This window comes from Phycodurus eques, chromosome 15 (genome assembly GCF_024500275.1).
Source record: "Phycodurus eques isolate BA_2022a chromosome 15, UOR_Pequ_1.1, whole genome shotgun sequence".
Classification (NCBI taxonomy): domain Eukaryota; kingdom Metazoa; phylum Chordata; class Actinopteri; order Syngnathiformes; family Syngnathidae; genus Phycodurus; species Phycodurus eques.
In genome coordinates, this window is record NC_084539.1 from 14,321,123 (window position 1) to 14,347,799 (window position 26,677).

Below are 26,677 nucleotides of genomic sequence, written 5' to 3' on the forward strand. Positions count from 1 at the left end.
TTGCCAGAGTGGTTGTAATCAATTCTTTAAATGACTTTCCCTGACCTCTTATTTTAACAGTAAGGTCAGTATCTACCTATAAAATGGAGTGGATTCCAGTTGCAAAGGGCCACAAATCTCAACAAGTTAATATTTGTTGATTTATTTAATTTGGCTGGGGTGATGCATTTTGTATCCTTTTATTATGAAAATCAAATTCTGAAATGTAATTGAATGGAACAGAATCATGACTGCAGGATATGTGTGTGACCATGTCTTGAAGGGAACACCAAAAGAACTCCATCTTCTATAGACCACGTGCTTACATGCAACAATGTGGAATGATTGTGTGTGTGTATGCGTGTTTCTGTCTGTCCACTGTCCACCAGAGAGCTGAAGCTCAAAGCCTATCCAAATTCCCGCACGGATTACCAAAGCTGCAGACTTCTTCTGTAGAAGATGAAGTTACAAAAATTAAACACTTGTATGTGGGGAGGATTTTCTCCCAAACCTAAAATAAAAATAACTTTCAAATTTGATGCAAGTAGGCAGCTTGAATTTATGCTTACGCTATTATTGAGTGCAAAGATATTCATCATAATACCTGGGAATTGTGTTTGTGTTCCCTCTTATTACACGTTTGACACCCAAATCCATCCACCGTTATGGTGTTGCCCACACATTAGTTTAGGATTAGATACAACCTTTCAGATGAAACCGACCTACAGAACACCTGTTTAGTTGAACGAGGAGCAGAAACAAACATTTGTAGGACACAAACAACATTTGCAAGATTAGAAAACCACATTGCAGCGTTGATAGAACAGCCCAACCTCAATTAATTATCGCATGATATGAGATAGATGAGAAAAAGGCTGATATGAGATAGTTAATGTTACCACACCTAGACGACTGTGTGTGATGAATATGCTTTTTTTAACAATGTGACACATCAGACTCATAAGCATCCAAGGGATTAAGTCCACATGCATGTTGAAGTTTTTCTTTGGCTGTTTTTCCGTCTTTGTGATGCCATCACACGTGCTGTGGTTCACGAGCAACTGGTCCAGGTTGTATTTCGCCTCTTGCCAAGAGTTAGCTGGGATCGGCTCCACCTCACCTCCCATGACACTAATGAGAACAAGCGGCATAGACAATGGATGGATGATGCCACCACAACTGATTGACATAAAATGTCCCGATGACCGTACAACTGACAATATGGCTTGTAATTACAGAAAACGATCATATCTGAACTAGCATGGATATGAGGTGTGTCAGAAGAAAATCCAGGACTATTGTCATAAAATATGCATTTCAAACCAAGACTACAAACTATGGGTTATCCTCTTCGATGTTGACCAGACGGTCAAACAGCACATTTACAAAGAGATCCTGCGGCACTTACTTCATTCAATGCGTGAGAAGAAGTGAGACTTGAGGCAGGACAACTCGTGCCTGCTTACCATGACAACATGTGGGGTTACAATGAAAGGTTATTGTCCGCAGAAAATACAATAAGGGATTTTGGTGAGTGAATAGTTCTTAGTATTTAGCCATCCCACAAAGGAAATCGTACTTCAATAGAAAAGGGACTGTCCTTGTCCAGTGTCACCAAAACTACCCACGTTTGAAGACAGATCCAATATACACAAAACAGGTACACACTTTTTCCTCTCCTTTGTTGCTTCTCCTGGACAAGGACAAACAGCTCTTTCATAAATATTTCTATTTGCTTCCTCCTCTCTCCACTGCTCTGGTACATGTTAGCCCAAAGCCTTCCAAATCTTCTCATAAAGTTTTCTAAAGAAACCCAATGTGGTGAATAGGTCAGCACCAGTGTTAGCTCAAGAAAGACAAATACGTTTTCAAACTTAACAAAACCATCGATTCCAATAAAAAAGTAATCACAAATTCCGTAATTATACTAAAATCCGTCCATCCATTTTCTAACGCTTATCCGAGGTCGGGTCGCGGGGGCAGTAGTTTTAGCAGGGACGCCCAGACTTCCCTGTCCCCAGCCACTTCATCCAGCTCTTCCGGGGGGATCCCGAGGCATTCCAAGGCCAGCCGAGAGACATTGTCTCTCCAGCGTGTCCTGGGTCGTTCCCGGGGTCTCCTCCCGGTGGGATCTGCCCAAAACACCTCACCAGGGAGGCGTCCGGGAGGCCTCCAAATCAGATGTCCCAGCCACCTCATCTGGCTCCTCTCGATGTGGAGGAGCAGCTCCTCTTAGATCCTGCCGGATGACCGAGCTTCTCACCCTATCTCTAAGGGAGAGCCCGGACACCATGTGGAGGAAACTCATTTCGGCCGCTTTTATACGGGATCTTGTTCTTTCAGTCAAGACCCACAGCTCGTGACCATAGGTGAGGGTAGGAACGTAGATTGACCGGTAAATTCAGAGCGTCACCTTTCGGTTTAGGTCTTTCTTTACCACAACGGACCGATAAAAAGTCTGTATCACTGCAGACACTGCAATCGATTTGCCGTTCCATTCTTCCCTCACATGTGAACAAGACCCCAAGATATTTGAACTCCTCTACTTGGGGCAGGATCTCATCCCCGACCTGCAGAGGGCACGCCACCCTTTTCCGAGTGAGGACCATGGTCTCAGATTTGGAGGTGCTGAGTCTCATCCTCGCCGCTTCACACTCGGCTGCGAACCTCTCCAGTGAGAGTTGGAGGTCACGGCTTGATGAAGCCATCAGAACCACATCATCTGCAAAAAGCAGAGATGTAATACTGAGGCCACCAAACCGGACACCCTCTACGCCTCGGCTGCACCTCGAAATTCTGTCCATAAAAGTTATCAACAGAATCGGTGAAAAAGGGCAACCTTGGCGGAGTCCAACATTCACCGGAAATGAGTCCAACTTACAATGCGGACCAAACTCTGACACCGGTAGTACAGGGACCGAACAGCCTGTATAAGGGGGTTCGGTACCCCATACTCCCAAAGCACCCCCCACAGGACTCCCTGAGGGACACGGTCGAACACCTTCTCCAAGTCCACAAAACACATGTAGACTGGTTGGGCGAACTCCCATGCACCCTCGAGAACCCTGCCGGGGGTGTAGACCTGGTCCACTGTTCCATGGCCAGGACGAAAACCACACTGCTCCTCCTGAATCTGAGACTTCCTGACGGACCCTCCTCTCCAGCACCCATGAATAGACCTTACCAGGGAGGCTGAGGAGTGTGACCCCCCTGTAGTTGGAACACACCCTCCCACCACCCCAGTCTGCCAATCCACAGGCACTGTCCCCGATGTCCATGCAATGTTGCAGAGGCGTGTCAACCAGGACAGCCCCACAACATCCAGAGCCTTTAGGAACTCCGGGCGAATCTCATCCACCCCAGGGCCTTGCCACGGAGGAGCTTTTTAACCACCCCTGTGACCACAACCGCAGAGATAGGAGAGCCCACCTCAGAATACCAAGACTCTGCTTCCTCATGGGAAGGCATGTCGGTGGAATTGAGGAGGTCTTCGAAATATTCTCCCCACCGACTCACAATGTCCCGAGTCGAGGTCAGCAGCGCCCCATCCCCATTATACACAGTATTGATGGTGCACTGCTTCCCCCTCCTCAGACGCCGGATGGTGGACCAGAATTTCCTCGAAGTCGTCCAGAAGTCTTTCTCGGAACTCTTCCAAAGCCCGAGTTTTTGCTTCAGTGACCACCAAAGCTGCATTCCGCTTGGCCAGCCGGTACTCATCATCTGCCTCAGGAGTCCCACAGGCCAAAAAGGCCCGATAGGACTCCTTCTTCAGCTTGACGGCATCCCTCACTGTTGGTTATACTAAAATCCCAAGATGGAATTTTGTATGTTATTTTATTTCAAATCAATACTCAGTAATTTCTGTTAAATTCACACTTAGAACTGCTTGACATGGGAAACATCTTATCCTCCTAAACAGAACAACATGTAATGTCCCTTAATGTTTGGCATTTGTTTTGATTAAACGACACCTAAGTTTTATGCAGCAATTCCTTGGAAGCACTATTAAGCACCATTTGCTGTTAGAATACTGATGTTGTAGGATTTTATTGTTTTGTCTAATGCTCCATTTTTTGCCTGATCTTGATTGTTCTGTTTTCACTCCACTCTCACTTGCATGGGTGCACTAAGGAAGATTTTTCTTTTTTCTCCACGCACTTGAGTCACAGAATGACTTCACTGGAGGGGAATGACAATAAAGTTGAGCTGAATTAAATTAAACTGAAGTTCAATGTGATAAATGGCAATCCTCTCCCTTGATCACTCTTCAACCCCCTCCCCACGCAGCGTGTCAGAATTAAGGCAACTATTTTCCGAATAGATCAAATTAAACGCATCTTTTTAGAAGTATTGCACCATTGAAGGGTCCAAGACCCCTTTTAAAGGCTCTGGTGATTCAATTTTGATGGATTGGAACAAAGTTTTACTTCAAGACACAATTAGCAAAAACTTGCAGAAGGCCTTTGGTTGCTTTACTGGCTGCACTTTGTAAACACTAATAACAATAACAACGACATAAGCAAACATTATTGCAGATATGATCGAAAAACTAAAAATTAAACAAATGCAACCATTGAGTAAATCAGTGATGGCCCTTGAAGGCAACTTTATACACCTTTTACTTTCATTTTTTATTCACCTATCAATAACCTAATCCCTAAATAATATATATTGCACATATTTGATATCCTTTTAACACAGCAATCATCACAATAGAAGAAGAGCTAATGAGAAATTAATAAAAGGAGCGCCAAATGCTCATCGATAACACAAAAAAAAAAGGGTAGTAGTAATGCCGCCTAAAAGAAATTAGATTTGATAACTATGTTACATTTGTACATCACCAGTCATTAGGTAAACAGTATATGCATCTAAATGCAACAGGTGGAACACCTTAACACAAAGTCCCACATGAATTTAATGGCTATTCAGTTTCAAATTACAACAGGGTAAGCACTCAATTATGTCCAAAAATACAATGGACACACTGCACAAACATAACAGACATAGAACACAAATACATATTGAATAAAATGCGACATTTTCCATGACTACAAATAGCCTAATTTGTTCTGAGATTAGACCTCCCCATATTGTTTGAAAAACATAATTTAGAGATGTATGCTGTTCAGTTTACATTGGTTAACCAAAATCAGGTCCATTAATGTATCTGCCTAACTACTGTGCCACGGAGTGTTTGCAAAAGTATTGCGTACAACATCCATCCATCCATCCATCCATCAATTTTCAACACCGCTTATCCTGGTTAGGGTCGCGGGACGCTGGAGCCTATCCCAACTGACTTCGGGCGAAAGGCGGACTACACCCTGAACTGGTCGCCAGTCAGTCGCAGGGCACATATACACACGGACTCACAGTCACACCGTCACTGAGTGGGAACTGAACCCACGCTGCCTGCACCAAAGTCAGGTGAGTGTACCACTACACCATCAGTGACTTACGCGTACAACATCCATGCTGGTAAAATATTCCATATTGTTGCTTTAACAGAGGACATCACCTTTACTTATAAGCCTATATGAAGTAGCATATATATAATTTTCCCGTGAAGTCACGCACCTCTGGACATGGCACCGGCTGCCCTGCTGGAGGTCTGTGTGTTGTTTTGTTCTTGTAGTTATTGAGTGTTTGAATAGATACATTTGATAGCCAAAGTCAAAAATAGTGAATTACTGTGCGGTGTTTGGCTGCAACAATACAGATGGGAGAGACAAAGTATAATTTGACCGTTTACTGGATCACATTTTGAATCAGGGCAAGAGGACTGCACATTTGTCCAAGAAAAGATGGAGAGTGTGGCTTTCACAAATCAGCAAATCTGACCTCACTGTGGCCAGATACTGACACAAAGCAACTTTTATTTATTTTCTTTTATTGCATCACTATTTATCTCCGTTTTGTAAAGCTAAGCTTGAATGAGATTTTTAGATGTACATGTTCCCTCCCTGTCAGGCCGCCATCAGTCTGACTGCTATCCATCAGGTTGAGCAGTCAGTCAATCAATTGTTTCAGCTCATTCTTGAAATTAATTCAAGCTGCATGCCAAACAGGCAGCGCTGATTACACTGAGTGCTACTCAGGATAATGAGTGTGATCAAGCCTCCCTGCTGGCACATATGTACATACATGGCTTGACATATACAAGTGTACACAAAGACAGACCCCCCCCCACTCCTCCCTCCCACACACACACACCGAGACACACACAAACACACACGTAAGCATACTATCAGTCTTTGTGCTTTTTTTTTTACTTACAATAGCTGTCTGTTTTCTCTGATTGCACATCAGACAGCGGTTCAATGCTTTGAATAATTGATTGCATTTGGTTGTCTGCATTTGTCTTGTAGCAGCATGGATGCATTCTTACCGTATACTCCCAGACAGTTACGAATATACAGGATTATGTAAGAGCACCTTTTCTATTATACAGTCTTTCCTGTGTTTTAAAGATAAATGATGTGTCCGCAGAACACAACACAGGGCGCCTCTGATGTAAATGCCATAGAAAAAAAAAAAAAAAGACATTAAAAATACATTAGTTCCTGTAGTTATAGTTTCCCCTTGTATCCCTATGTGAAAATAAACTTTTATTTTGTATCCTTTATAAATAGTTAACATACATGCAAATGAATGAATTAATATGCACAAATAGTTTTTTTTCTTCATCTTAGCGAAATAGCAACATTGCAAGAGTGAAAAAAAAGTCAAAAAAACAAAAACAAACAAACGTCAGGAAATACATAATTCTGACCTTCCAACATATCTTCTAGCTACTCCATTGCTCTTAATATAAATGGCATCCATATCTTCCCGCCTCTGTGAATGCACATGAATGTGATCTGACTTCGGTGTTAAGAATAATGCTGGGGGTCAAATCTGAAAGCATTAATTTAATTTGAATACATAATACAACCCATTTAGAAGGGTGGTCACCATGTTTCGAAGCCTGTGCATGTTGTGTCAAAATGCTCATGAAATAAACACAGCTTCAGCCTGAACACCATAGAATTAGTGCTCCTTGTACTGCCCGCTTATTCACTTCCTTTCACATGACCTCTACAGCAGATTGGGAACATGCAAAAACATGCAGCGATGGTGGTGTAGTGTCAGCAGCACATGATGTCATAGGCGATAGATCTGCTGTTGACAAGCCCACTGATGAATGGAGAGTTGAGAAGCGTAGGAGGGGAAAGAAAATGAGTGAAGGTAAAATGATGCCGAGCAAGAAAATCAAGAAATTAGTGGGACAGCGGTAAGGAAAAGATGAAGAAATATATTTTAAATATGGGTTATGTGGGGGGCAGAAGGACACCAAGCGAGGGAGACAGATGGAGGGCATGATTAGAAGTGGAAACATTCATCTCTCAATCAGGATATGGACTACCATAAATAATGTGCTCTCTCAGTCAACAGTATGATGTCACCACATACACCAAGAAACACATAGACACACTGAAAGGTTAGTCTGGAAGTGGGCGAGGCAGCAGTACTAATAAAAGGGTAAACATCTCAATATGTTAGGATCCGTGGCCATTTTTTGAGTGCATGCTTGGGACAATGTGCAAATAAAATTGGATATTTCCCAATCAGAGATTCATTTCGGTTTGATGTAATTGTTTTTGAGAGACTGTCAACATTTTAGACAACTCTAAGAATGATGAAGTGTTGGTCCACCAAAATGTTGTCAGTCTTTTGAATGACATTGAATCTTTTAGGGGATTAAAAACTCTATTTCTTGTCAATGTCATTCTCAAAATCGGAGAAAAAGATCAAACATTTGGCTTATATTGAGATCTTAAGTGCGCTTACAAATTCACAAAATTTGAACACAATCCAAATAAGGCTGTGACCTGTGTTGTGCACACAAAATAAACCCTGCGGTGGTGGTGGCAGACATGACAAAAGGACTGTACCCCCAAATTTCCCTTGGTGGGATATAATTAGTAATCACAGACACAAATGTAATATTTGTCTGGTTTTTTTTTGGGGGGGGGGGTTAATGTGAAAAGTTTTAGCCCTTATTTGCCCTACTTTTGGTTGACTATTTCTACTGAATCAGTTCCCATTTGGTATTCTTGTGCTTTGAATTAGCTGTGAAAGAAATCCTATTAAAAACAATGAGTTGGACTGTCTCGTATTTGACGTATCTCAGAATTCAAATGAGATTGAGACGATAGACACAGATGGAATCAGAGGGCAGATACAGCGAAAGGTGCAGAGAGAGACAGAACAAGACAACAAAAAAAGATAAGGCTCATTTTGTCTGCATATGTGACTAATCTTGAGGTTTTTCATGCATGAGAACACAAACTTTACACTCAAAATATGGATTGCATCACTACGACAGCATCTAAAACAGCCTGTATTTGTTGTCTTTCCTGTGGTTTTTAATCTTTTGCTTTTCTCGATTATTTTTCATTTGCCAGGCACCACCAGGATTTTTGATCATATATAATGTCTTTGACGACTGACAGTAACAGTAAATGTATCTGTAAAATATGTATTACAGCATCTTTTATGAACATAGTTTATTTCACTAATTTTCCAGTTTAGCAAGTCAAAGAGGCTTTGTTCCAACAGATGAATCCAAATTAAAAATGTTTACTCGATTTGGTAGTAATCAAATTACTGGCAGTCCAAACCTTCCACACTGTTATGCCCATTACTACTTAATCAAAAGTCCTCTTTAAAACTATTGTCAATTGCAAAATGAAGTATTTCCAAAATTTGGCATAAAGGATATGGAGAGCGTTCTTACACTTAAACTTGCATGTCTCGCCATACACTGCACAGCAGCTTATTTTCATTCAAATATTGACTACTTACGAAAATAAATGTTATGCAATCAAAAGAGAGACTTTAAAAACCTTTGTTTTGTATTGTAACAGTGTTATTATGTTATAGTCAATGACCAAATTAACCTCGCCTCTTTGTAATTCTGTCCCAAAAAATTGGCAGGTAATCTAATATTGCATTTTGGTGAAACTAAAGGGAGGCAATGTTTGCATGTTTCACTTTATACAATGTACAAAGATACGGATATTTATTCAGTTGTCCTGCTACAGCACTATTCTATGTGTTGTGTTTGCATAAATGTTGCATTATGTGTATTTGAGTCTGTTAGACTCTTGAATATGTGGTATAAAAATGTCAATCAAGAAGGCAAGCAGCGGTTTTAGGAGTAACAAGGCATGTTCCAGATGTGCCGCTGGTTTCATACTGTGAAAATAAGTGTACATATTGTTTTGTACTGTGTCTTCAAATATGACCCAGTAACACTACTACTTCAATATACAGTCGACTCTTCAGTACATAGCATCAGTTAGATGTGACAGTGGCATCTGCATTATTGTGCGGTGCGTACATGCTGACAGGCACACACGTGCAGTACATTTTGTGGACATCTCAGTGAGAAGTGACAGCTTTCAATCTTCAATTTTTTTACGAGACTGTGTGATTCCCTTGGGTTTCCGATTTTGTTCAATATTGCAAAATCTGCTTCTGCTGAGAAACGGCTAAAAAAATAAAAAAATAAAAAACATCAAGGCTGATCCGAACAAAAACTGTTTCAATAAACATGCCATACATATTAACATTTATTATTACATTACATTATTGTTATTAAAAAAAAATCTGATTTGTGTTTTCCTTAATTTGAGAAGATTTAAGTACCGGTGTATTTTACATTATTTTTGAATGTGTTTTTTAAAATAATAGTCTTTTTCCAATTATATTTCAAACAGCTAAACATTAACTGGCTTGTACACTCTCCCATTAAGGTAGAAAACAAGTTTGTTATTAGTTAGTGATTTCCAGCCTCAGATAATTGCTATCACACACGGAAGACATCACTTTTGTTGAAGACGAACCTTATTACGCTTTATAAACTTGTCTAAGTGAACATAAGAGCTGTCGAATTGTACAAATGATATACATTTTAATGTGTGATTAATCAAGAGATCAAATAATATTTAATTATGTGTCGTATTATAACTATGTTATTGTATAATCATGGAAATACCCAGTATGATCTTCACGTGTGTTTAACAGAAATATACAGTATATTATTATTATAGATGTACTGTATTGTATACTTATTCTTTAAAGGTACAATATGAAAAAGGAACAGCTTTTCTCCTATGATACAAATTTTGTTTTTTGAGAGCTGACAGTCAGTGGCTGCGCTTCATAGGAGCCACGCTTCCTCCAGAGGGCTACGCCTACACTAATGGAGTTAACTCTCCAGGGCTCTAGTACCAACAGTTGGAAGGAGAATGGAACAATACAGATGCCCTGGTGTTATCTACTTTGAAGCAGTGGTCCGCAACCCAAAACTCAAACTTGTGTTTCATTCTCTAGACTATCATTATGACATTATCTAGCTTTTGTTGGTGACAGCATAGCAGTGATGAAATTAGATAATTAGGTTTTTAATTCTGACCATCTATACAAATTTGGTTATGTCTCCCCCTGATATGTAGGAGTAGGTTGCGTCAATTCCTGTGCCTCTAGAGACATCTATTTCCTACACTACTTATTCTTTCAGGGTCAAGAGAGGGAGCAGGGTTCTAGTCATGTGGGATCCAAAGGGAGCAGAGCCCCTACAAAGTGCACCTGTACTCTGATAATGATTATTGGCTAAATAAAAATAAAAAATATGTGGCTTTAGTTTTTGTTTTTCCAGACACCAAATCAGCCACGGCCCGTCGCAATTCATCTCAGGTTTAATAAATGAAATTGTCCTTGCTAAATACATCTATTTGGAAATACATCTTCCAGAATGCCCAACGTGAACTCTGCAGCGACTTTGGACATTTGAAAGATGCAAACGTAGGTGGTCAGCTTCCACATTCAGCACAAACTGCAGTATATTTGTGCCCATTTTTGCGAATGCTATCTACTATTTCAGCCTCATCCTCTTCTAAAGTATAAAACTCACATGCGGAAAGTACAGACACAAGCAGAGGATCAGAACACGCAAAGTCACCACTCTCTGAACTCTAACGGCCATATTTTCATGAATGGCGTAAATCTGGTGCAGCGTGGGCGCTGCGGGTGCAACTCTGTGCCAGGGGTGGGTTAGACCGGTGTTGGTAATTTCGTAGACCAGCACATACTGGCAGATCCAAGACTGGGCAGGCTGCACCACCGTGGGTGTGTTTACATCCCACTTCATTCGTCGGCAATCAAAGCGGCTCCTCATCCCAATGTGGTGCAGTGACAGTGTCAATGGAGACATCTCTGTGTGGAAGAGGACGAGGCGTAATCGAAGCAATCCGTGAGTGGAGCATTGCCACTGCTCTTGGCCGGTGTGGCAACAGACAATGTGAGCAGGTACCCTTATTAAATATAGAACGGGCTGGTGATAACCATTAGCAACTTAAATATGGCCGAAGACCTTAGTATCTGTCCGCCCCAATCAAATTCACCAAAGTCACGTTAGACCAGCTGTAGTTAGACGTGGTCTGAGCAGGCGTAAGTTTAGACCGACTTTCAGTAATGAAATTGTCACTCCTCCGAGTGCATCTCCAAGGACGCACAATGGGTGCAACAGAACGCCCGGCTTGGCACAGACCAATCTGCCAAATTGGAAAACACTCGCAGTAAGCCTCGCGCTTGCACGAAAATCTGAATATGCCGGCTTTTGCGCCCCGCCACAGATGCATTGTCTATGAAAAAAGAAGCCCTAAAATCAAGTGTCAAGGAAAAGCAAGCAAGTTCACCACCAAATAGCTTTCCCTTCCAAAACCAGTAGAACAGTAAGGCCATTTCATTTATTGTTGCTGTAGAGGTATCACGCATACTTGACATCAAAAGACGAATAACAAGACATGAGATCAACATTTCAACTTTTATTTCGAGCCATTTACATCTAGATGGGATACATAATTTAGAAAATAGCATGATTTGTAACAAAACATCCATCCATCCAACCATTTTCTGAGCCGCTTCTCCTCACTCGGGTTGCGGGCGTGCTGGAGACTATCCCACCTATCATTGGGCAGGAGGCGGGGTACACCCTGAACTGGTTGCCAGCCAATCGCAGGGCACATACAAACAAACAACCATTCACACTCACATTCCAACCTACGGGCAATTTAGAGTTGTCAATTAACCTACCATGCATGTTTTTGGGATGTGGGAGGAAACCGGAGTGCTCGGAGAAAACCCACGCAGGCACAGGGAGAACATGCAAACTCCACACAGGTGGGGCCGGGGATTGAACCCCGCCCGGTCCTCAGAACTGTGAGGTAGACGCTCTAACCAGTCGGCCACCGAGCCGCCAGTAATAAACCAAAATGTCAAATTTTGGGGTGAGCAAGTGTTGACACATCAAAACTGCACACTAATAACTGCATCAAGCCTATAACTCATTGACATCAGCAAACCAAAACTCTGTGTTTTTTCCTGGTTTACCCATTCATTGACTGTTCCTAGTGTTTTTTTTCTCTCTCTGTGTCCTTCTAATGGTTTTATTGGCTATGGCCAATGTTTGTACAATTTCTTTTTCAGCTTCACAATTGCTTGTTTTTCCACCAATAGACAGCTCTCTGTTATTTAAACATCCATGTTGCATAAATGTAGTCTTCACAGGCCAAAAACTAAAACTGAGCATAGAGAGTCTGTCATGTTACAATTCGTTTACAAAAAAAGAAAAAAAAAAGTTTTCAGTCTACACCAAAAATAAAGCCTCACCGTTCCAATACTTTCAATACATTACCAAGAGTGTAAATTGCTGAACTGTACTTGATTTGTATCATTCTCAGAGTAGTTGAATTTCTAGTATTTATCAGATTTCTGCATTTAATTTGTGTATCCCCGTGACATAGGTGAACTTATTGACTCCCTTAAATAAGTTCTCTGTGTCAGCTGACTTCCACTCAGAAACCATTGGCTAACAAGCCCCTGCCACTCTTTCCACAAAGTCAAGTGACAAATTGACTCCCATGCCAAACAGACACAGTCACGTGTTTTGTGAAAACTCTAAAGAGCAGTCCTATTAATCTATAGTTTTCTCCATGTCCCCATCCGTTCTTTCATAAAGCTCTAGGCATGCCAAATCATTTGTGACATGCTCATGGTCATGAGATGACCTGACTAGCGTCTTTGTTGAACAAAATGTTGGTGTCGGCCCACAAATACACAGCTCAGCAATACTCAAACTACACAAGAGGTCTGTTGATCCATAATGAAGCAAACCTTCACCAGTGTAAAATTTCATTTCAGTCAGAAATGTAAGGTGTGCAAAATATCACAGACTTTGTCAATACTTATGTATACATTAACAGATGAAGAAAAATTTCATCCAAACCAACAAAACAAATGAAGACATGCATCATGAAGATTAGATTACAACTGCAACAACTTCAATAATAGAAGAGCACAAGTTGCAATTAAAAAAATGTAACTGTGACCTCAAGGCACAAATGTCAGTCAGATGTCACTACAGTGGTCACTGAGTAGATAAGGGCTGTCGGACAAGAATGGGGACAAAAAGATTATAAAATAAAATGTATACTCACCAAGCTGACTGCGTCTCTGCGCGTAGGCTACCACCACTGCGGCCAAAACTACACAGCACAGCGATGTCACAAGGTTTGCCATCTGTGGACACAGCACACAGGAAAATCATCAGCGAGAGCACGTGCAAGAGACGGAGAACTGGCCAACGACTGTGTCTGCCTGTCGTCCTAATTGACTGACAGACATGGATGCCTACGACGCCATTGAGGAGATGGAGAGATAGCTGCTTCCTGTCCCCTCTGAGTCTGACTGTCTTTATCTCTCCTCCCTGGGATGGTGCCTGAGGTGGCCTTTTCCTTAACCTTTTTCGTTATTTGAAAAGCTTTCTTGTTTTCTAATCCTGTTCAACTCCCTGTTGAGTTTATTTAAATGGCATTTTAAATTGTTATTTCTGTCTTTATTTCTCTTTCTCATTCATCAAACTAATGGGTTCATCCTCTCTGGGATGGGCTATGAACAGAGGCTCTTAAAGGGATAGCACACCATAAACAAACAGTCTCCTTGTGGAGCAATGATTCTTTGAGAGATTTGTTTCTATTTATTAAGCCTGCCAAAGAGGTTATGTTTATTATGATGATTAGTCAATTATTCTAAGGACTTTCATGAAACCTTGGGTAGGAACGGGGCCCGTAGCAGGGAAGAATAAACAAAACAAAATGATGATGTAGATCTGGATTGATATTGAAGTTGAACTGAGTTCAGTTATTTTATGACACACTGTGAACTTTAAGCCTTATGTTTAATTGGTCATTGTTGTTCAGTAAACATTGACACTAATGGAGCATCGTTGAGTTATTGTTAATATTCATTATAAATTCAGTGAAAGTCACCCAATGATACAGTGTGTATACAGACATACAGTGTATGGACAAAAACATTGGTACACATGCAGGGAAAAAAAAAAAATAAATAAAAAAAAAAATATATATATATATATATATGTGTGTGTGTATGTATGTATATTTGGACCCCGTTTGTAGCTATAATAGTTCCCAATCTTCTGAGAAGACTTTCTATAAAAGCTGTTTTATGGGGTTGAGGTCAGTGTTTTCCAGTATTTCTTTTATATACCTTTGATTGATCAGTTAACTGTCTGATGAAAAAATAAGCAGTATTTTTGTCAACAAGTCAAAATGTGCAAACACAGTTCTAAACAACTCTAGACAACTGTATGATTGAAGACTTACAGAAAAACACTATTTGTTTCAGTTTTTATAGGACTGCTTTGGCTTATATGATTCTTACTGCTAATGAGCAAATGGTTCTTCTGAGCAATATTGAGTATAAAATCTTCTGTAATCTTAGTTGTTGTGCTAATATCCTTTGGTGGGATCACATTAAAGATAGAATGTTTAACTCAATAAATGTATCGAATTTGAATGACAAAATAAATAAAAAATAAATAAAAGTTTAGATACATTTGATACAAAAAAATGAGCACAATTTTAATCTCTGAAAGGCACAAAGTCACCAATGCTGGCAGTGAAGCAGGTGGCTGCCATCCATTGAGCAGGTGTTCCATTGCACATCAGCATTAATGGCCAAGATTAATTAATTAGCTTTAAAAATGATCCTATTTAAACTGTTTTGCTTCCCCACTAGCATGGGGGCAAAACAAGTCATAGGTCTGGCTCCATTCCTGCAACAATACCACTTGAGTTTTACCTACTAGACATGCATTTTTTTTTACAGGATTTGGCATTTCCTCTTTTTACCGAGGAATAATTATTTCACTTTGTAGGGCAAGCTTGCCAATGAAGCTGGCAAAAGGCACGCTTGTCCACGTGCAGAACAGAGTGAGCATTTTAAATATAGGTGTATAAAGCAAATTGAATTTCCCTGTTCTTTGGATGGAGGAGTTTGAGTGTTACAAACCACTGTTGCCTTCCATTAGTGCTTTGGTGTGTTTTTTTTTTTTCTTTCTTCAGGGCTCCAATGCTTTATCCTTTTTTTACATTTATAATATTATCCATTCCATTGCTATTACCATTTCACTTTTATTTTGGAGTACATCTTGTATTTATTAATAAACATCCGTCAGACTAATTTCACATCTGCTCTCGTTTGTTAAGGTTTCATGTAAACCCGTGTTTAATCATCACAGAAATGAAGAAACATCTGTAATGCTTCGTGATGTTCAAGAACAAGAAAAGGCTTTTACACTCCCATTGAATTTCAAACTTAATTAAACAGTCCAAGAATGAGCACAACTGCATGAACAAACAATCATACGGTTTCAAAGCGAACAAAAATGTTGAGATCTGGTGATATTTTTTTTCATTCCATCCTCTATGAAGGTCTATACAACATACACTTTTTTTCTTTACGTGACAGCAAGTAGAAATGGCTGCTTACAAACTGTTCGTATAATAAAACTTCCATGAGTGAGTATTCCAATTGACATCCTATTTGCATATCCACCTTCTGCGAGACACAACAAATTTGAATATAACAGCAATATGAGATCTGGGCCATGTTTTCACAATTCAGTTTATGTGGAGGAAAAAAAATATTGGGCACTCATCTCAGCTCAATTTGATTTCTTAACAGTTTTTTTTTTTTGTTTTTTTTTTTCACCGCACCCATTTTGTTTGTCTTCAATAATCAGCTCTCAATCTCAAAGCAAACTTGATTTGGTCATAAAAGAGCCTGCACAATGCCAGTAGTTTGTCACAGTGATCAAATAAATGTCTTGTCTAAATGGATTTTATGTTGTCTTGCTTCTAAAAAACAGTTGTGACTAGATCTACATCGTGTGTAACAACAAATACATCTGCGATGCCCTCCACACAGGAGCATTACCCAGGGAGGGAATGTCATGCAGGGTGGTGGCGCAAGAGGGATTAATTGAAAGTCAGCTTTATCCATGCTGAAGTTGAACAACATGCTGAACCAACAAATATTCCTATAATAACCATCTTATTTTGCCACCAATATTGGGCAAGTTGGCAGTTAGCACAGCTGCCTCACAATCAAGAAATACTGGTTCGATTCTTGGATGGAATATATGTGCAGTGGTGGAGGAACTGGGGAGAGGGGCTGGGCCTGGTGGGTGTCACTGCCCCCTCCCACACACACACACACACACACACACACTTTTTACCCTAAGTGCGTGATGTGCCCCTTTGCTCTGCCACAATACCCTTTTTTAGGAATGGAAAATATTGATCGATATGTGCCCTGCCATTGACTGGTGAGCAGTCCAGGGTTCACCCCGCCTCTCACCCGAAGTCAGCTAGGCTCCAGTCCCTAATTGGGATATGCAATATAGAAGATGGATTGATGGAAGATGGGAAAGTTAATTCCAAAATGTAATAAATTATATATTATATGTCACTGTCATGTGAACATTTTAAACTTGTAGGAATATGTCTCCGGATTGCATACTTACAATACTTTCACCAAAACGACTGCAATGTGACTTGACATTCCAAAGTGTGACATTTAACTTTAAAGTAGTTATGGCCTTGAACAAGACAACAATGTCAATACATTGCATTTACATTTTGGACTTTCTTGATTAAGCAATCAATCAAATATAATTCAGATTGAGTCATCCACTCACACATTTCACTTTCAGTCTCTTTCCTTTGTCCAACATGACTAGAAAATGATTTATGGCCAAATAATCTAAATCATTTCTATTCAACATTTAGCTCTAAAAACACAATAACATTTAACTGCCAGGTGCTATTGTAACTACAGTATATGTAATGTTGTAGAGGTTAATCCATTCTGATGTGAACAATGATTGACATGTTGACCGCCCAATGAGTCTGCAAACAGAGACGCACAGTAACAAATAAATCAGTGAACAGTATAGTCAATCTGTGTCGGAAGGCAGTACTTAAGGAGAAACTTAAGCCACAGCGCAGGGGAGCAATACTTGAGCCAAGCTAGTGGTATCCTGCAGTTTTACAATTCTGACCGAGAAGGTCAGAATTCTCCAGTCATCGTCAAGAAGGCGATGACTGGAGAGGAGAGTCTGTCTGCTGGTGCTACTGCTAATATGCGTTGTAACATGCATCACTGAGATTGTAATGGGTAAAATGTAACCAAAATGCTGTGAGTAATGCATTACAGTGTTACAAGAACAAGTAATAAGTGATTTTAATTTTGTAACTCTGAACACTGTTTGCTGGATTACAACATACAGTTCCGAATATCACTTTAAACACTTTATATTTTGGCCATCTAATGTAGATAAATTGGGAGCAAAAATTAAATAGAAGCACCTGACAATTTAATTTAAGGGAAAAACAAAACAAAAAGTATTGTTAAGTTAATTGATCTATTTATCAAAACTGAACATTATTGGCTTTGAGGGGCAACATTTTTGACATAACTCTTGGACTGGAACAGATTTAATAAAATTGTGCGGGTGTACCTAAGATTGTGGACCATTAAAATAACCTATTATTATTATTATTATTATTATTTTAATGACCTGTCCAGAAATCCATTCCTATCCAGTGGCATTTTTCAAAGTACTCAAAGTCTCATTAAAGGGGTAAAATTGACATACTAATGTGTTTTTTCTTTGTGTGTTTTCGGTCCAAAAATCCAGGTTCCAGCCCATTCACACTGATGGCTGCACACATGTGAAGTGAGTACTAGACTGAGTTATTGGTGCCACGTGTTGTTTCCTGGTCCTTTAATCTCTGTCAAGTTTATTAGTGAAATGTCCAACAAAAATAACACCACCAGGCATTGGGGTAGGGGGGTCGCAGGGGGCACACTGACAAAAAACAACTTTACACTGTGCACTGCAGTGATAAAGCAACTACCCTAGCAGGGGTTTCCAGAACGGTTGTAACATTTGTCCCAGTGTACGCTACAACATATACATACATATATATATATATATATATATATATATGGCTGGATCTGTTAATTTTTTTCCTTGTGTAATGCAGTTTAAAGCTAGAGCTTGACAAAAGGAGTTTTTGAGTTTGCTGAGGCCTTTCTTTGTAGAGTTTGTCCTTCCCCAGAATGGGTTCCCTCCATGGTGCTCCAACTTCCTCCAACAGACCATAAACAAGCAAGTGAGGTTAATTGCAGACACTAATTCGTTCGTATTTTCACTAAAATAAAGTTAATACGAGACACAGCTTGTACTGTATACTTGATACCAAACACAACAGTCAATCCTGTTATTTTCTCCCGGGTCAGCATTGATTAAATCTAGTGTAAATAAAAACAGGGTTTATTTTCATAATAATAATAATAATAAAATTCTGTGCCTGAGGATTTGACCATGATGATGTCATCATCTATATATCTTCTCCCATAAAACGAGCCATATCTTCGCCAGAGTGGACACTGTCAGGTGCACCTACAAGTGCTAAAAAACTTTTAAGAGTTTTTTTTAAAAGGAGCCAGACAATCTTTATGTGAATTCCCAAGATTCAACTCAACTGTGTACATCCCCACTAAGGAAAGTGCATTTGTGAGTTTTCAACATTCTATAACCCAAGTTTTCGTGGGCCTTCTGTGACTGAAGTTCGCATTAATGTGTGTGATTGACACTGTGTGTGGCTGCCGCTGTGCCGGTTGTGTATGCGTGAGTGACTGGCAGCTCATATGTATTTCATCAGAGATGATATCACAGAGAATGACAGAGGGTGAAATTAAAATTGCTTCCCTTGTCAGACCATCACAATTCCCATATCGCCTCTTCATTTTTTGTAAGTGTTGGTTTGCCCATCAAAATCCAAACGGTGTGTGTCGGCATGTGCGAGGCCATTTTGAACCATTGTGAATGTGGGCGTGCTGGAAACTGCAGGAGTATTTAAAGCGTCTGTCAGCAAACAATATGATTTTGAAATGTGACAGCCTCAGATTGCTCACATAAAGACCGCCCACAGGCGGTTAGCACCACAATTGCCCAACCTCAATACAACCCGTCTCCCCCATTGCCTGACTAACCCTTCCGCTCATTTAGTCCCTTCTCTTGCCTCTCTACATATTTATTTATTAATTTCTTATTGGAAGCAAAAAAGCTGAATGGGCATGATTCTTTTGGCTGCTTAATTAAAATATATAATTCATCGCTGCATCAAATGATTTTGATGTCGCGGCGTCTTTCTGGAGTCCGATTTGGGATAATTTGCATATAAATTGGAAAGCCAGGAGGGAAATACAGTAGGTGGGCTATGGTGTGTTTGTGAAGATAGTAGGCATTTCTCTCTCCAAGAAATCCACATGAGGAGCTTCTGCCTTCCTTACTAGTGTCTTACTTTGTCATGAAAAGAAATAGAGAGAATGACACAAAGCATGCAAAGCAACAGCATGAGCAATTGTCTCTAGTTCATTAAGGACCTCGAGACCAGACTAATAAATATACAGTAGCTGACTAAACATCCCTTCTATTCTATTTCCAGTTTTCCCCATAACATCTGATTCTTCTGTCGCTGTGATGTAAGTGATGAGTATAGCAATACTTTGTTTATCGCTGGGGTTAGATTAGCGGACCACCCCCGCATTACATGAAATCCGCAAAGTATAGACCCTATATTTTTTTTTATTTATAAAAGTTTGAAAGCGCTATGAACCTCCCCAGACTCATTTTTCTATACCCTTAAACACATTTTAAAGTCTTGAACATAAAGACATACACAGTAGTACTGTATACCGTGTACATTTCACTCCTTGTAATGTTTTTTTCCAGTTTTAATGAGAAGCATTTATTTTACCACAAAAAAAGTAAAGTAAAAATACTGCATACACCCAAATACCCGCAATGTGACAAATTATAGGCAACATGAATATAAGAAAATCTGCAATGCACTGAATCCACAATAGGTGAACCGCGATATAGCGAGGGAACCCTGTAGTGGAATATGAATGTGTATTGCAAGATAATTCTTTGGAATAATACAGAACCTCTCTGGTTTAGAAATAAAAAGCAATGCTGATGTTATTGTCTGTAGCACCAGCAGATTTTTCTACATACAAAATTCTACATGCATCATGTTAAAATATTAATACTGATATTTCACTGTATATATAAATTATACATTGTCAACAAAACAGGGGTTCAGAACATTTAGAGAGAGATGTTCCCATCCCAGACTTTTAGTTAAATGCACGTCAACATGTAGAAAATGTGAATTAGGTTTTCTAACACCAAAGCACTCAACATACTGTATATTTTCAGAAAACCAAAAAGTCACAACTAAGTCTTCCGAAGACAAAGACAATGAGTCAACTGTCCCACATGCTCGAGACTCATAATATCATAATCTATACTCTTGATTCCTTTGCCTGGGTAGGGTCCCATTTGACAATAACAAGACTATTTTCATTAGTGTGAAAGTAAACAATGGCATTGTGTATTCTTTGTTGTCGAGGTTGTTGTTGTCATTATTATTCTATTTAATTATTTATTTTTATTTCCCCACACATTTTAGATTGGTTTGCATGGTGAGAGGACACATGCATGGAGTGGGGATCTTCTTGGTGTTCCGGCGTCTTTGGGGGCGGGACCTTTTCACTCCTTCCTGATCTCAGGGGTGGGGGGGAACCACTGGGGCGACCTCCTGGGGAGTATTGGGGTTGTGATGGTGACTCGCCCATGTTCCGTGGGTGCTGGGGCGGTGGGGACCCTCTGTTGCTGGCCTCCTTCCTCCTCTTCTCTCTGTTCCTTGCGTCCCGCTGCGGTCGCCTCTTCCTCTTCCCGTGGGGGAGCCGGGCGGTCCCCTGCAGGCTGTGGGGCCTGCTGTGGGGTTTTTGTCCCTGCCTGGTTTTGGGGGTGGGGGGAGGTCCACTTCCCACACTCGGGTGTGGGTAGTGGGTGCTGGCGGGGTGGCACCGGGGTTGGTGCTGCGCGTCTGGGTGGGGTAGCCCTCTTCGTCGGTGGTCGCCATGCCTCTTAATCACTCTCTTAGCACACACTCACACCACGCACTGTATATATTTTTCTCAATGATCACATCTGGGCACAGATACATATCAAAGAGTTCCTGGGGGACTGGTATGGGATTGGGAGGGTTTCAGCACATCTGGGCTAGTCGGGGACCTGGCAGTCATAGTAACAGGGGGGGGAGGTGGGCTCTCACTTAGTTGCATGGCGGTGCTCCTGAGGCGGTGCTCCTGAGGCTCTCGGGTGGACCCCTGGGGCCGATCCCGCCCCTCGATTGATTGGGTGGGGTCCTCAGCCTCCGCGGTGCGGGCACAGCAATTACAGGACACTTCTGTCAGTCTCTGTGCATGTAAAACGGTGTCAATTCACTTGCATGTGTCTTCAGGCACACAGGCCTGGGACTCTTTCACTCACTGGGTGTGGGGCCACTCACTTATTGGGACAAATAACTCATGAATATGCAATCCTCTCACTTATACTCTCGTCCTGTAGACTTTTATAATTCACATAATTAATGCTACCACACTTCAGTTGTACAGTTGGGTTCACGACCCTTGTCCTGCATGCTTCTTCTCCTGTCCTTGTCCTGTTCTATCTTCTCCTGTCCTTCCCTCACAGGGTGTAGCACTACAGCCCCATGCAACACTCATATTTAATGTTTCATTGTTGTAGATAATGTAGTGACTTACTCCTCTCATCCTTTTTACAATTAGTGCTTTGTCTTTTGTCTTTGTTTCTCCCTCCCATCTAGAAACTTTGTTCTGTTCGACTGAACGACTCTGATTCTCAATAAACTTCTATTATAATACTAAGAAACCACAGCGCAAGCTTAAAAACTCCACTGTGACACAGTAAAACTGTTCCGGCATAAAAGGGATACAGATCTTCCATTCTGCTTGACCTAACAGCTGAACAGGACAAACAAACAAACAAACAAAAAATGCCCCACATGCTTTTAGGGAATTTCATTACCTTCAAAAACTTCATTCAAAAATTTCATTACCTTCAAAAACAAAAAACCTTGTCGATCCCGGGGAAACATTCAAACATCAAAAAGGGTCTTCATACAGATGCAAAATCCTTATTCTCATTACTTCACAGTGAGCCAACTACATCAAGTAATTTATTTCTGCTGTTTGTCCTTCCTCTGGGCTATTGACAACTTACACATTTCATTGAGCTATTGCAAGACCGTGACAGAATACCCAAAAATTATTTAATACATTATTAGTTGAATAATACCATATTCCAATTAACCCTTTTTTTTTTGTTATAATAATTTTAATAGACCATTGTTTTTACATTGTTTTATTGTTGTTGAATGTGTGCTTTTAAGCATTGTGCAGTGTCTTACATTCGTGTTTAAAACGTATACACATATATCATTGCTCAAGGGCGGAAACTTTGTATGTCGAAATATGGTAAATTTAATATTTTTTCAAAAATAGATATAAATATTCAATCCCCACGTGGTCTATTTTTATATTTATTTGTATAAATTATTAACCAATGTAAAGTGTTGAAAATTGCTTGAGAATCTATTAATGGCCTTGGACACTTTAAATGTATGGAAGTGTCTTAAAACGCCACCTCTTCTTGATTCCAGGGGAGCCTTGTGGCATTATGTCGCCTTAATATTTATAGGCTTTGTGTTTTTTTAAAACAAAACGAGTGGGAAAAATGGTTTGATATATTTGGGTTGGCCTGTTTTGTGAAAAAAAAAAAGAAAAAAGAGTCATGGAGTTAAAATCTGGGTGCAGATTAATTCCTACCTATTACACTGTGTAGTCATCTGATCGTTTATTTTTTTTTAATGCATCACTCATGGCTCTTAGACCTTGGAAATAGAGTTTGGGAAGATAACATAATGGCAGTTGTAAGCTTTTTTTTTCAGTATTAAAGCCTTTTTTTTCTTGTCGGGAGCTCGGTGCAAACGCAGACCTTGGGCATTGATGTCATCTGTAACGTACTCTATGAGAGTAATAATTTTTAGAAAAATTATTTTCATTGGGAGACCGTGTGCACTGTACAACATGATAGCAATATAAGGTATAAAACCAACCTTTAACGACCGGGTGTTTGATGACCCAAGCACGATAGTGTTTTTTTTATTTACTGTCATAGTTTAGAGATGTGAAGATTCCACCCGACAGCGACAATATGTTGCATTTCAGCATAAAATACAAATGTTTATTCAACATCAAATTGAAGGATAAATAAAATATCAAACGATGATGAGTAAACTTTGCGAATACCCTGAAGATCATGAAATCTTGTCCCTCTGTTGTGTCCTGGGGCTAATTCCCACTGGACCACAATATATACATTTAAACACATTGCCACCCACATAATAACAGATTGTTGAATTTGGAACCTCTAAAAGCATGCTCGCTACTGAATAATAAGACTTCCTCATTCCTACAATGCTTTGCTTTAACATTAATTCCCTCGTCAATCATGAAGGGATTTACTGCAAGTTACCCACAGGGAAGAACGGGGGGTGGGTGGTGGTGGCGACTGGCATTTTGGGCGCTGCGTTCATAGACACACACATAAAAACACGCAATGCTGTGCACAGTTGGCATTTGACACTGAGTGTTGATAGCTGGATGACGGTGACCTTTTTTACTGGCGTTCTGGCTGTAATTGGCTGCTAAAGACAATGTCAATCGTATCTCAAGAGTTGGCGGGGGCTGAGCCTACAAATATCAGCTCATACACAAATGCTCACAATCTCTAATGCATGTGCTTGTGGATGACAGCGACTTGGTCAGAGTGATAAATTTAGCTATTGATCACATGTGACTGTGCTCAGCTGGCTGAGATTTAGAGGACCTAGATGCGTCATGAGTGCTGCACCACTTCTTGTTGTAGTGGTTTGTGGTGTTTTTTTTGCATCCCGTAGTTGCTATATTTAACATGTTGGTTCTTTAAACTTAATACATAACACGAGTATGTCAAAAAAGCAAGTTAAACTAAAGAAAATACTCTGAATAAAACCTGCAAACATCATTGCTATGGCATCATACAGGTAGTAGATCCATGATGTGCATGTACAGTATCGGTGATATTTTGTGTGTGTGTTTTCTTTTTTTTTTTATTTATTTGAGCATGACAGTGAGTGTATGTGTGCATGTGAGAGTGTTTTTTTGTCTGCACCCAGCCATCTGGACCTCCTTGTGTGTCTAGAAGCAGATTTAGGTGGTTAGAAATTCTGGAAAAACACGGTGTTACCTCCAGCCCTCTCACCTCTGAACTCTATAAGTGTATCAAAGCAAAGAAAACAGAACACTTTGTGTGTCAATGTGTGTGCGTGTCTGCGTGTGATTGAGCGTGTGTGTGTCAGCATTCTTAAGGCCTATAAGGCTTTGAATGATGGGTGTAGACTCCCCTTTGTGAACAGTGAGCCTCCGGGAGCTTCGCAGCATGTGTGTGTGTTTGTGTGTGTATTGTGTGTGCATGAGGAGCGAGAGAAAGAGCGAGACAGAGAGAGTGTGATGTACGGGCTGTGATGTTCTCAACAGAAGTGTTTTTCCAGGGAGTTAATCGGAACCAGAGATGAGGACTTGCTCGCAGAGGATGAAGTGTGCACACATGCCCATATACATGCGCACGTGCGCGCACACATACACACACACACACACACAAACACACAGACACACACATACACATTTGCTGCCCTATGCCTTTCCCAAATTGAATAATGCCGCCCTTACCTGCATTAACTCTGATGCCATTTTTGTTTCTGTATATTTGCTTTTTGTTGGCTTATTGCATTAATAGAATATTTAAATTTTCCTTCACTAGAAAAGAATGTCAAATCAAATCATAGTTAACTGGCAACAAGTCATATTTCTTCATGTTACAAACAGCTTGATATAGCTTCCTTTTAATTATTATTATTATAATCTACTGTATCTGAAAATAATGCTGAATGTGATAATAATGTGAATGCTACAATGCCTCATTTGTGATTTTTGTCAAATTAAAAAAATATACACATGTATATTTGCCTATCCAAGAAGAATTGTAGAGGGTATTTGAATGAAATCCTTTTGAAGAGTCGTGAGCTGTAGGACTTTTTTTCTTTAACATGAATTTGGAAGGGATCTATTTTAAATATAATTAAAAAGTAATGAACTAGAATTTTGTAGTGGGCGAGCTGGAGTCTATCCCTATTGACTTTCGGCAAAGGGTAGGTTACACCCTGGATTGGTCACCAGTTGGCCGCAGGACCCGCAGACAAAAAAAAACAAAAAAAAAACATTCAAACTCAGATTAACAACTTCGGACAATTAAGGGTTTTCAATAAACCTAACATCACCTCGTCAAACACGCTTTGGGGGAAGGTTGTAATTTTGAATTTATCATAGTATTTGCCTTCAACACAGCTAAATTCCAAACACATGCTACAAATCTAATGTTGAAGAATCAAAAGGCAGATGCAACGTACAACCAACGTGCTGGAAAGAGTCAAGGGTGACAGATAAATAAGAGACTCAAAGAAACAGGAAAATGTCCTGTTGAATTTCAGATGAGAATGTTTGTGTGATTTTGTGTGTTTTTGTATGTTTGTGCATGCAGGAATGCAAGTGGCTGAGTGTTTCTCTGCTTACTTTGGAAACTAAAAACAGTATATTGACTCAGCCAGTTTGCTAAGCCATTTAGGTAAATATAGCAGATACAGTAGAGGCATAGACTGAATTTACAATATTTTCCATTAAAAGGTTACTTGTATGTGTAGAGTTGATTCTAATATCATGTAAGCATATTTAAAAGATGAGTAGCTCTTCAACCAACCAAGCACACGCACGTGCACATGCACACAATTGAGAGAAATGACAATTTACAAGAAAACGTTTTACACATAAAGACTGATTTGCTAAAGGTTTGCATATGCAAAAATGGACACAGACTTGATTACTTATGCAAACGTTTGTGGAAGCTGATCTACTGACCAGGCACACCCAGGATTGCGTCTGCTAATTTAGGATGCGCAACATGATTTATCAAACCTGAGATGAGTTTTGCGTCTTTAAATAGTGCATCTGAATGGCAGGTACAAACCAGAATGTTAGGAGGTGGCAGTATAGCGCAGGCAAAATGAGAGGTTGTGGGGGAAAAGTTTTCCGCTTGTGTAAAAAATTTTTAAATCCCAGAACAAAAAATTAGCGCGACATATTGTCTATTCAGCAATGCAAATTTGGAGCACACTGTGACAGTCACTGTCTGGTGCTAGGCCATCCCAGAGCAGTTTTATGGGTGTGCTGGTCCGAGCTTTGA

The 26,677-nt window shown here is 40.1% G+C and overlaps 1 protein-coding gene across 1 annotated transcript in view; it reads right to left on the reverse strand.

The window, feature by feature from the left end:
* Nucleotides 1-26,677, reverse strand: part of cntfr (ciliary neurotrophic factor receptor) — a 220,802-nt gene that overhangs the window by 115,653 nt on the left and 78,472 nt on the right. The window contains exon 3 of the mRNA XM_061698710.1: nt 13,530-13,611. Within this exon, the coding sequence (XP_061554694.1) occupies nt 13,530-13,611 (82 nt within the window). The remainder of the gene's footprint in view (nt 1-13,529; nt 13,612-26,677) is intronic.